General features: G+C 42.7%; 1 protein-coding gene across 1 annotated transcript in view; it reads left to right on the forward strand.

The window, feature by feature from the left end:
• The window catches only part of ABCD2 (ATP binding cassette subfamily D member 2), an 82,078-nt gene that overhangs the window by 20,333 nt on the left and 48,471 nt on the right, over positions 1-13,274 (forward strand). Inside the window, exons 5-6 of the mRNA XM_068276305.1 lie at positions 3,691-3,785; positions 9,299-9,444. Coding sequence (XP_068132406.1) covers positions 3,691-3,785; positions 9,299-9,444 — 241 coding nt within the window. The remainder of the gene's footprint in view (positions 1-3,690; positions 3,786-9,298; positions 9,445-13,274) is intronic.

The raw sequence follows: 13,274 nt of genomic DNA on the forward strand, positions 1-13,274 counted from the left end.
ACCCAGCTACCTAACTGCCTACCCTGCCACCCAGCTACCTATCTGCCTACCCTGCTACCTATCTGCCTACCCTGCCACCCAGCTACCTAACTGCCCACCCAGCTACCTATCTGCCTACCCTGCCTCCCAGCTACCTAACTGCCCACCCGGCTACCTAACTGCCCACTACCTAACTGCCCACCCTCCCACCCGGCTACCTAACTGCTCACCCTCCCACCTGGCTACCTAACTGCCCACCCTGCCACCCGGCTACCTAACTGCCTACCCTGCCACCCAGCTACCTAACTGCCCACCCGGCTACCTAACTGCCCACCTGGCTACCTAACTGCCCACCCTCCCACCCGGCTACCTAACTTCCCACCCGGCTACCTAACTGCCCACCCGGCTACCTAACTGCCCACCCAGCTACCTAGCTGCCCACCCGGCTACCTAACTACCCACTACCTAACTGCCCACCCTCCCACCCGGCTACCTAACTGCTCACCCTCCCACCAGGCTACCTAACTGCCTACCCTGCCACCCAGCTACCTAACTGCCCACCCGGCTACCTAACTGCCCACCTGGCTACCTAACTGCCCACCCTCCCACCTGGATATCTAACTGCCCACCCGGCTACCTAATTGCCCACCCAGCTACCTAGCTGCCCACCTGGCTACCTATCTGCCTACCCTGCCACCCAGCTACCTATCTGCCTACCCTGCCACCCAGCTACCTAACTTCCCACCCGGCTACCTAACTGCCCACCTTTCTACCTAACTTCCCACCCAGCTACCTAACTGCCCACCTGTTTACCTATCTGCCTACCCTCCCACTCGTCTACCTATCTCCCTACCCTCCCACCCAGCTACCTAACTGCCTACCCAGTGCATTGCCTGCACCGCAAATAGTGTGCCAGCCTGCTAAACCACCCTCCCTCCAGGTAATTAATGTTAGCCCACTATAGACCTAACTACATATACTGCATTTTGTGGGGAAATCTGGCGACAATCTGATTGCATTTTGTGGGGAAATCTGGCGACAATCTGATTGCAATTTGTGGGGAAATCTGCCAACAATCTGGTTGCATTTTGTGGGGAAATCTGCCGCCAATCTGGTTGCATATTGTGTGGAAATCTGCCGACAATCTGGTTGCATATTGTGTGGAAATCTGCCAACAATCTGGTTGCATATTGTGTGGAAACCTGCCGACAATCTGGTTGCATTTTGTGGGGAAATCTGGTGACAATCTGGTTGCATTTTGTAGGGAAATCTGCCGACAATCTGGTTGCATATTGTAGAGAAATCTGCCGACAATCTGGTTGCATTTTGTGGGGAAATCAGATTGCCCCACAAAATGTTTGGGTGGGAGGTCCGAGGTCCGTGGGGTTGGAAGGTCGTGGGGGGAGGGGGGGGGGCAATAATTTTTTTTTGCTATGGGGCCCAGTCATTTCTAGCTACGCCCCTGTCAGACATTGCTTTTTATGGAATGTCTGATATGCTTTCAGATTTACAAACAAAGATTTGAAAACTGCATCAAAATGCATGTGGTATGAATGCGTCCTAAACATTGTTACTGCATGGGACTTTTCTGGAGCTGACTATACAATGTCAGATGGGTTTAACTGATATCAGTCATGTCAATTAATGGCGGCTGAATAGTGTACTGGTTAAGGGCTCTGCCTCTAACACGGGAGACCTGGGCTTAAATCTCAGCTCTTCCTGCTCAGTAAGCAAGCACCTATTCAGTAGGAGACCTTGGGCAAGACTCCCTAACACTGCTACTGCCTGTAGAGCGCATTCTAGTGGCTGCAGCTCTGGCGCTTTGAGTCCCCCAGGAGAAAAGCGCAATATAAATGTTATTTGTCTTTTGTCTAATGCTAGCACCATCAATGCTGCCATTAACTCTACACTTCATGCAGTACAAAAGACAAGGCGAGCTGAACAGTGTCTGCCCATTATTCCTACCCATCTTGCTCTGAAAAATTACAGTTTTTCCTAATCAATATACAGTAAGTAATGATCTGATGTGTACTTGTTTTATTAGATCTTCATTAGATTTGACGTCTGATCTGTAAATCCATCCGTCAGTGTATGGTGGCCTTAAAGGCTCGTACACACTCTGTATTTTTACAAACAAGGGGTCGTCAGACCCGCCCGCGGGGCGGCCTTTCTGCCGACAGTTTGCCCATGTGTACAGTCTGTCGGCAGGTGGATAAGGCTGGTTTTGACTGATCCGCTCGGCGGATGGGTCAAAACCAGCCTCATCAGCCTGCCAACAGACTGTACACACAGGGAAACTGTCGGAAGAACGGCCACCCCACGGGCATGTCTGCCAACCCATCGTTTGAATAAATCAAGCGTATGTATGCGCCTTTAGATCCTTTTTTTTCTATTTCAGTTCTATCTTAAATTTTTTATCTGAAGTTTGATAAAAATACGAACCTTCAAACACAAAAGTACTCTGCTTAGATATATTTCTTATCTTGTTTGTGCTGATATAAATTCCTTGTCTGATGTCTGAGAAAGATAAGTGTCCTCAAAAACTGAAGAACAGTGCTTATTTATAGTGTCTGAGAATCTCTTCACATGTTTGCTTCAAGCTGATAGCTTTAATTTTTGTCAGGCGGTGTAATAAGAAATGCAAGCATCTCACTCCTCCTTTCTCAGTTGTCATGAATTCTTTATGTTATCTGTTGGAGATTCCAGGGACTTTGAACTAATTAGTTTACCTATTCTGCACTATGTATTTTGAATGCAGCATGCATTTTACATGTTTTTTTTATTCTTTAAGTTTAAAGTGTGTGTGCGTGCGTGCGTGCGTGCGCGCGCGCGTGAGTGTGTGTGTGTGTGAAATGCACACCAAAATTGTTCCTGCATTACATTTCAGACATCACATCTTATATAATATAAATGGTTATAATGAAATGCAGTTTTATTTTTTTTAAAAAATGCAGATTTTGGTGTGGAAAGATACTTAGAGAGATGTGTTACAAAAGTGATAATAGTATGTATGAAGCTGTACACTCTTTGTTGTCTAGAAATACTGTGAAATGAGCCGGACTACAAACAGACCAGTTGACAGCTGCAAGGATTTTCTCTGAGCCATTTCATATTGACCCATTCCATTTGGGCCTTTTAAAATCCGTTGTGGAGAAATTTGAATCATTTTTAAGCACAGAAAATGTCCTTGTCATTCACTTAATGAATGTTATGACTTCAGTCCAGAGTAGTAGCAGACCCTGTTAGCATTGACATGGCATACATCAAAATGGAAGTTGTATGGTCCAACATTGTATGGTCAATGTTAAAGTATAAGAAAGTGGAAAACCGCTCTGAAAAAGGCTAGATCAGAGCGGTTTTCCAGGCGTTTTTGTTACAGTAGCTGTTCAGTAACAGCTTTACTGTAACAATATCTGATATCTGCTACACAAAAACGCTCCAAAAACCACTAGGCATGTTTAGAAAACGTCTCTAAACATGCCTAGAATCGCTCTGAAATCTGCTTCAAAAACCTCTAGCGTTTTGCAGATCTGCTAGAGGTTTTTGGTGTGCACTGGTCCTAAGAGAGATTATTTCCCCTTCTGGCTTTTCTTTCTTCTAGATTGAGGGGTAGTAAGGTTCAAGAGATTGAACTTCATGGATGCATGTTTTTTTTTTTCTACTTAAATAATGCGTAACGTGTATCTAACTCATCTGTATTTTCTGTCACAGGCAAAGTGATTGATGTTGAACATGGGATTATCTGTGAAAATGTTCCTATTATTACACCAAATGGAGACATCGTGGTTTCTAAATTAAATATACAGGTATGTGTGCATGTTTTAGGTTAACAGTATCACTAGCGATATTATAAACGTATCTTGTCATATTTAACATATTTAAGCGCTGCGTAATATGTTGGTGCTTTATAAATACAATAAATAAATAAAATAAATAAATGAATAAATTATAGACTTTTCTAATTTTTATGTTATATTAAAATTGTGCAACGATATTCATATGAATCTTAGTATGTTTTAGCTACCCAGTTCTCCTGCTTCATTCATTATTATTGTGCTACCCAACAAAATGTCCACACTTTTTTTTTTTTTTTTTTTTTTAAATGGTAACCTGCATAAATACCCTTAAAGAGGATCTGTATCTGAAAAAAGCCCCTGGGGGGTACTCACCTAGAGAAGGGGAAGCCTCTGGTTGCTATCGAGGCTTCCCCCATCCTCCTCCATCCCACGGCGGCAGTGATCCAGCTCCCCGTACAGCTGGGATGTAAATATTTACGTTCCTGGCACAGGCGCAGTAGTGGCATCCAGCGCGGAAATAGCCTATCCCAGTCGGGTCCGCTCTACTGCGCAGGCAAAAGTCCAGTATAGCGGACCCGACTGAGATTGTCTATTTCCGCCTATTTCTGAGTGGAGAGCCGCAACAGCGCCACCACTAGAACAGGGAAAGGTAGATATTGCACAGCCTGACAAATTGTCGGCTGTGTATTCAGTGGGCTGCAGCGAGACCATCGTGGGACGAAGGTGGACGAGGGAAGGATAGGATCCAGAGGCTTCCCCCTACCGGCCGAGGTGAGTACCCCCAGGGGAACTTTTCAATACAGAGTCACTTTTAAGCTTCCAGTTGGTCCACTGATCAAACCAATGAGAATCTTTCCTGAGGAGAATTATTATGCTGGTCCATATTTCCGTCGTTGTATTAAATATACCCACAATAAAGCAGTTTTTGTTACTTAGTGTCGACATTGGAGTCAGATGATTTTTGTACCAACTAGCACAGCACTGCCTAGTAAGTATAACAGGTTTTTTTTTTCAGCAGGAAACAGTTGCCAAATAATTAGGTTTAATTAAAGCAGCCAACAATAATTCAATATTAAAATTAGATTACAGATACATGTAAATAATGGCCTCATGTTACAATAGAGAATATGAGTACATTGCAAGACATAAAGCCATGCTAAAGTCATGTGAAAGTGTGAAAGCTTCTGTTTCCCAAAACAGTGTGTGTCTCCTGAACATAATTACAGTGTAACCACATTTGATTACACATAATTACAATGCATTTGCATATCGTTTACATTTAGATAGCTCTTCCTAATCAAATGTGGTAATTAGTATTGTTAATTCTACAGCACAAAAATGTATGTTGCTTGCTTCGCGGACTTCATATAATATATCTTTATGTGTGAGGCTAAGTATTTCTTTCTCAACAGTTTATATAGATTGTCTCTAGATTTACTTTTAAATTGCACTTAAAACTTAAAATTTTTGTTTGTAGGACCACTAAGGTAAGGTTGGTAAAAGGGATTTAACAAATGTTAAATATGTATTAAAATGGAATTTCAGGCTAAATTGTTTAATTACAGCAGTGTAAAGTACTTAAAGGGAAGGTGCAAGCTCTAAAAACACCCCACAGATCTACTTACCTGGGGCTTCCTCCAACTCCTGGCAGCCTATGTGTCCCTCGCCGCAGCTATGGTGTTCCCGGGATCCCCCTCTGTTGCAGATGCCGACCTCAACAGGTCGGCAACCTCTGCGCCTGCGCAAGTGCTCGGTCGCGCCTCTCATGAGTCCGCTCACGTGGTCTGAAACCACGCACAGAATGCTCCAAGCCACGTGAGCACGATTGAGGTTGGCATCTGTAACGGAGGGAATCCCGGGACACCGCAGCTGCGGCGAGAGAAACATAGGCTGCCAGGGGATGGAGGAAGCCCCAGGTAAGTAGATCTGTTGGTTTTTTTGTTCGTTTGTTTTTTTGGAAACCACACCTTCCCTTTAAAGAGAACTGAGTGTGACGGACATTACGGAAAGTTGTGCGCAAAATCGCCATCGACTTTCGCATAGTCGTGCACAGTTCCTGTCAGTCTTGGGTAAATGCACAATAGATGTCAATTTCCCTCTCTCTTACTGAGAGAGGACAGCCCTCCCCCACATCCTGTTCAGGTCAGGAAAGAATTCACACGTGGCTAGCTTCCCTGCCGAGAGGCCATTTGGTTACACAGCTCATCTTTCCCCAAAAGGAAAACCTCCTCAAACTGGTTGAGATTCAAATTTCCCTCCAAAAACTCATAGCTTCACACAATGGGAACATTTACTTTATTAATAATTCAAAATAGGTTTGGCACAGCAAGACCAAAATTACATTTTCTGATACCTAGGAAACAGTTCTATCGTTCACCTAAAGTGCACGTTTCTAGCTATCAGGGATCCATATAGAAACCACTTTATCCGGCCTGCGTAGAGCAAATTCGACAGACTAGGCGTGTATAGACTCATTTAATACAGAGTCGCATGCTGCTTATGAATATGGTCGCGCATTTGCGATGCACCCATCTGGGGCGGAATTACACAAATTATTAATAATTGGTACATTCCTTGCTCCAAGTCTGGGGGTGGCAACCTGACTTTCAGGAGTTAACCCTGCCTCAAACACACCTACTTTCCAGGTAGTGACCGCCCCAAAACTCTGGTCAGTAAAAAGCGTTTGCAAGGAACTCCTCCGAGTTCTCCAAATTCCATCGACTAAGGAACGTCTATGCCGGCGCTAAGGAGAGCCAGCGCCTGCAGTATACAAAGGACTTTTAAACTGAATGCCTACTTTAAACTGGACTATTTTCTTCATTTTTCAAATGGACTGCTCAGCTAACGAAGTAAGAATTTTCTGATTTTATTCCTTTTATTTTTAAGCTCTGTGTTTTATATGTTAATAGGTGTATATAACTGTATGTAATGCATTTGTGTTATTAAACGTTTAAAAATCGTTTAGCGGTTATGACCTGTTGCTGAACATACACAATCGTACCTATTCTCCTGAACTCGCTACCCTGTGTTTAATAGAAGTATACATTTATAACCCGTATGCGAGAACCCGGCCCAGACATAACGATCTGACCCAGATTCTTGCATACTGCTAAGGGTTAATATAGCGTTCTCGAAGTCCTAGTAAAATTACAGTAGCGGGCTGTGTAACTCGCTTGGTGGCAGATCTTTAAATTGTATATGTGTGTGGAGTGATTCGGTTGGTATCAGAACGCTCCCTTCGCGAGTCAGTTCATCAAATTGCGAACGGGGGTTACCCTTCGTGATGAACAAATGACCGTGTAAGAGGATTTCTGACGCTGATCGATGTACCCCATCCGCAGACCGGCCTAGCGGTCTGTGACACTGAGCACCATGGAATTTTTTATTTATTTTTAAATTAACCTCCCCATAAGGGAGGCTCTTAATTGAGTGTGCTGTTTTGGGTGTCGGGGGTTAGGGAGAGCATCATTACTTACCTATGGGGTAAAGAAGTCCTGCTGCACTGAAATGAAGCATAAAAATCCAATCTTTATTGAAGCATCTATGGATATAATAATAATAATAATTCCTTTTTTTGTATAGCGCTTTTTTCCTGTCGGACTCAAAGCGCTTATGAGGCAGCCACTAGAGAGCACTCAGTAGGCAGTAGCAGTGTTAGGGAGTCTTGCCCAAAGAACTCCTTACTGAATAGGTGCAGCTTACTGAACAGGCAGAGCCGAGATTCGAACCTCCTGTGTCAGAGGTAGAGCCTGTGTCACTGTATATCCAGCCACTGGATATACAGTGACACAGCTCACGCATATTGGAGCAAACATGGCTCCTTAGTCATAGCTGACAAACAAATGGTACTTTACAGGTTATATAGGTAGATAGACCTGCCCACTATGTGTGTCGCTCATCTTAAAGGGAACCTGAAGCGAATAAAATAATTTAAAATAAATATATGACATAGCTGCAAATGAATATTACATACTAACCTCGCTGAAAGTTCCTCTCAGAAGCTCACCATTTTCTTCTTACAATGATCCCTTCCAGTTCTGACAATATTTTGTCAGAACTTAAATATAGCAGTTGCTGTCAGTTATATATCAGCAGCTGTCAGTTACAACTGATTGTGCAAGGTAATGTCCATGTTTCCCTATGGCTCAAGTGGGCAATATTACAGTTGTGCTGATCAGGTAGCTGTTATGGGGTAATGGCCATTTTTAAAATGGAGGACCGAGAATTCTATCGATCACACTGGACAAATGGGACGCAGGAGAGGAGAAAGAGATTAAGTAGTAGACTACACAGGAGGTAAGTATGACCTGTGTATGGTTATTTTGACTTTTTATTTTCAGTTCAGGTTCTCTTTAAGGAGATAGTCACATAGAAAAAGATACATTAAAATACACAGTGCATATAGTGTATAAAACATTGCTGCATAGACTTCACATACAAAAATACAAACGTACAAAAGTGTGCAGGTAACAAAATGTCTAAATGGGATGGTGGGAAGAGCTCCGCATCTTTGGAGAGGAGAACCCCTTTATGAATTCCATTTATTGGTATGGTAGGTATACAGATGGTCTGCTGCTAATATGGGGGGGGGGGGGGTGTTGGCAGGGGTTAGGGGTCCCAAAGAGGCTTTAGCCGATTTTCTGCTTTTCTGTAATGATAAGGCTCAATCTTTCTTTTACCATTTGCCAGAGTCTGCAGGGAATTAATTGTTTAGATTTAACACTGTGTGGCCCATGTGAGACACACAAAATAATTACCAAAACTTATAGAAAGTAGTGTTTGGGAAACTCTGGGTTTTTTGGCCTTCAGTTGCAATCCCCCCCACACCCTGAAAGTGATTCCATATGGTGAGATGGCTTAAGCAGTTAGGAACTGTTTTGATATGTGGATACTTGATCAGGAACTGGATTTGGTGGAAACACATCTTCGGGATCGAGGATATGCAAGAGACCAAATAGTGAGGGCGCGTTCTAGCATTTTGAGCAAGAATGAAGAGGATCTATTGAAAGGTAGATATGCATGCAGGAACAGGCAAAGAGAGCCTGGATTTAGTCACAACATACTTACAGGACAAATGAAGTGAGAAGAATATGTAGGCTGCCATATTTATTTCCTTTTAAACCATACCAGAAACAAGTATGCAGCTAATCTTGTCAGATCTTACAATCATGTCAGAAACACCTGATCTGCTGCATGTTCAGGGTCTATGGCTAATGTATTAGAGGAAAAGGAACAGCAGGTCTGCCAGGCAACTAGTATTGCTTAAAAGGAAATAAATATGGCAGCTTCCACATACCTCTCGCTACAGTTGTCCTTTCAGTTAGGGTAAGAAACCCAGTCTATATTTTTTTTTAATTTAGCAATGAAGCTTGCATATTATGCTATATAGGCGTACTGCAAAAAGTTGAGAAATGTGTTACAAGTTTCTGAAGAAATGCATTGCCGATGTTATGATGATAAACGAGTATCTAGCACAACAAAGTTTTGATTAAGTTAACTGACAATTGTTGTGTTTTGTTTAGGTGAAGGAAGGAATGCATCTTCTCATTACTGGTCCAAATGGTTGCGGAAAAAGCTCTTTGTTCCGAATATTAGGTGGTCTATGGCCAGTTTATGAAGGAGTCCTTTACAAACCCCCTCCACAGCAGATGTTTTACATTCCTCAAAGGTATATGAGAGATTGATTATTTTTCATTTTGGAATTATAATTCTTCAGGATTTAGCGGTATTGAAGTATGAGAAAAACATATAAAAAGTTTTTCTTGGTAAGTGAGTCTACCAAACTGAGGGCTTATTCACACAAATGGGTGAACTGCATACTTGGCACACTACAGCTGCTGATCTGCCAGGGAATGAGTATCTTTCAGTTTCTGTTGAATGCAACAGAATGACAGCATTTGATATACAGTGTGTGGCTGTTTCCCGTTTGGATGCTCATGTAAGATGTGGGCACCAACAATCGCCTGGACCAAATACTTACCACTGAATTCAGTCACCTGGCAGATCCACAGGAGCAGTTAACATATAGTGGACACACTACTGTGAAATGCTCATGTAAAAAAGCCCTTAGCTACTTGTCTGATTTGAATCTTTTAGAGAATAAAATATGTTTGTTGCTGTATCAAATGGATTACTCCTTTGCAACATTTGTGGATCTACAGTATGTGTGTGCTATCTAGATTACTGGAAATAACATTCTAAATGACTAAACTTAATTAACTAAAGTCTATAAAAAATTAGTATTATTTTTTCACTGGATTATTACAGACATGTAGAAGTAGCCTCTAGAAATGTACCAGGAGTTGTGGCACAATGGCATGCCAATCTTATGTCGGCATTTGTACTAATCATTATGTATACTTACATTTTTTTTATTTGCTACGGCTATGTATATATGTATATTTATTACATGGAAACATATCTTATCTTACACCCTTTAATTAAAAGATAAAAAGTTGATTTTAAGTTTGGTGAGAAATATTTTTTTATTGCATTGGGATGCCAATTACTGTATCTTTATTCTACAAATGTTTTCACATTATTTTTTAGTTATTGGCCAATAGCTAAAGACACAGTCACAGAACATTTATATTGCACTTTTCTCCTGGTGGACTCAATGCACCAGAGCTGCAGCCACTTAGAGCGTGCTCCATGGGCGACCAGAATCAATAGGGAGCCTTGCCCAAAGACTGCATATTGTTTTACGTACTGGTTTGAGCCGAGGAGTCAATCTCCTCTTTGTTAATTTTATTTCTAGTAGGACTTAAGTTGGCCATACACTGGTCGATGTGGCCAAAACATAAATCCCTCTCGGATCATAACATGACCAACGAGGAATCTATCTGGTTGAATCCTTCCACACGCTGAACATAGTTTATTAATAGTGCAACACTGTCTATGGATTATTCCTAATCCATCGCCAATTGATATCTTCTGTCCAGTATTATTGACCAAATCAACTTGCAAATCGATTTCTTTGATAGGGCCAGCATGTTGGGGCATAAATTTCCAGCACATTCTATCAAAAAATTCAGTGGCCCGAATATCGATGGAAAAATGTGTCCAGTGTATGGCCACCATTTTACTATATGAATTTTGCAGTGTCCATATTCACATATGAAGTACAAGAGATGGTGTATAAAACTAGCCTTTCATAGTTTGTTATACACTTATCTGCTCTGACTTCCTGGGCAGATTTTTTTGTGAGATAGAATGATCTCAATGAAGAATCTGCATCACGGTGTAAAGAAACAGAATGAAGGAAGCCCACTCACTATGTTATCTGACTCTGAGTCCACTGCTTGTGTGCGCCTGGTAAAATCATTTAAAAAGAATTTAAAACAGGATTACCCAAATGGAGGGTAATCCTTCTTATTGATGCTTAGGCTCTTTTCATTTCCTCATATGGATGAATGCATGCTGAAATGTCAATCTGTTTTATAGCAGAGAGGTTCCAGAATTACACCATCTGTCATGATTATTGCTTGATTCATTTGCATTTCAGAATGAACCCTCAAACAAGGTATTGGCAGCACATATTTAACTCAATCCCATAATTAAAATAAGACTCTAACACTTTGATATTGTCACATTTAAATGGTGTAAAACTCTTTATATCAGTCACTGGCATGAAAATGATAGTATCTACTTTTGAGTCCATAGTTGAACACCTTTGTTATCAACGAAAGAATAGGTGGACAATTGTTATTGCACAAGAGTGTGGGGAGTTAGTCACAGTTGCCTGTTTCACTGTTTCCTCTACTTCCTTTTCAAGTGACACCTGGCATTGGTACAGAAAGGAAGGCAAATGTTAATGCAAGCATTAAAAAAAGTATCTAGCGTTCTGGCCATTCTTTACTATCCAAAAATGCATTTTTATTACTGTTTCTACTGGTGAGATACCCGCTCCACTTCCTCTTTTAATGATACCTATCGATGGAAAAGAAGTAAAGAAAATCTAAAAAAAACCACATTAAACTAAAGAAAATCTATTCATAGTTACTGTCAGGCATGGACTCACCCCCACCGCCAGCGGTAGTGCGAACGCCGCGCTCGCGGCTGACGTCATCGGGACCCCGAACTTCCGGTCTGTCCCGGCGGCATCCTCCTCCGCTCAGCGTACCACCAGGAGCATGTCTCAGCAGGGCAGGGCAACGCGCACACGCACGGAGCGTCACGCCCTTTATGCCCTGAGGAGGAAAATCACATGAGCAGGCTGCCGGGACAGTTGCCGCCTCCTTCCTGACATCATCGGGGGGGGTGGAGTTTGCTGAAGTGACAGTCTGCATTTAAGCAGCAGACTGTCAGTATTCTGTGTCCGCTGTAGCGATCACACCTGTGTTAGCTCTCGGATCCACAGTATACTTATATATTGGTACTGCCAATATATAAGTACTGGAAGAAACATACCATTGTGATTTATCTGTGCCTTTGACCTTTTTGCTCGTTCTTGACCTTGCTCTTGCCTAATCCTCTTGTACTTTTGCCAATCTGATCTCCTGTTGCCGACCTTGCTGTACCTCTCGTTTTCGCCTCTGATCTGTGATACTGTACCTTGATATTCCGATCTCCTGTTGCCGAACCCCGGCTCGTTATTAGACTCCGTCCTAGCCTCCTGATTCTGTACCTTGCTTTATTGATACTCTGTTGCCGAATTTTGCTTGTTTCACTATCCTCCTCCAGCGGGCCCTTGCCGCTGGACGGAAGTTGCCGCTAGCAGTGTGTCTCGCCACTGCGTAGTGCCTATTACTGTTGCACCAATCACTATACACCTTGAGTGGGCAGGGGTTAGTTTATATATCGGATTGTCGGTGAGACTGCAGCTCACCCATAATCAGATATACGTCTGTGTGCCGGTGATACTGCAGATTACCGGTAATCAGACACTCTCTGCGTCCACCTATCGTCACAGATCGTGACAGTACAGCGGACCAAAAGATGGATGCTCTGGTCCAGCAGGTTAACACTTTGACGACAGTCGTCGCTCAATTAAACCAGACCGTTAAAGATCAGCAGGTCCAGCTTAACCGACTAGCTGAGGTTGTGCAAAACCTGCAAGCACCAGTTAATCCCGCTCCTGTATTACCGGTTGAACCCAAAATGCCGTTACCCAAATTGTTTTCAGGAGAACGCTCCGATTTCCGTAATTTCCGGGATCGGTGTCAATCATATTTTCAAATGCGTCCCATTTCCTCTGGTTCTGAGTTGCAAAGGGTCACGCTCATAAAAACCCTTTTACAAGGAGACTCACAGACATGGGCCTATAGCCTACCCTTGGGTCATGAGGCTCTTACCTCTGTAGAAAATTTTTTCGAAGCCATGGCGGTCGTGTATGACGATCCAGATACTTCCGCCACAGCTGAGAGGAAACTAAAAAGACTCAAACAGGGTCAGAATTCAGTGGAAATCTATGCTGCGGAATTCCGCAAATGGTCATTTTCTACCAGGTGGGAGGCGCAGTCTCTTTTGGATCGCTTCCTAACGGGGTTGTCTGATTCT

The sequence above is a fragment of the Hyperolius riggenbachi genome, chromosome 3, assembly GCF_040937935.1.
Source record: "Hyperolius riggenbachi isolate aHypRig1 chromosome 3, aHypRig1.pri, whole genome shotgun sequence".
Taxonomy (NCBI): Eukaryota; Metazoa; Chordata; class Amphibia; order Anura; family Hyperoliidae; genus Hyperolius; species Hyperolius riggenbachi.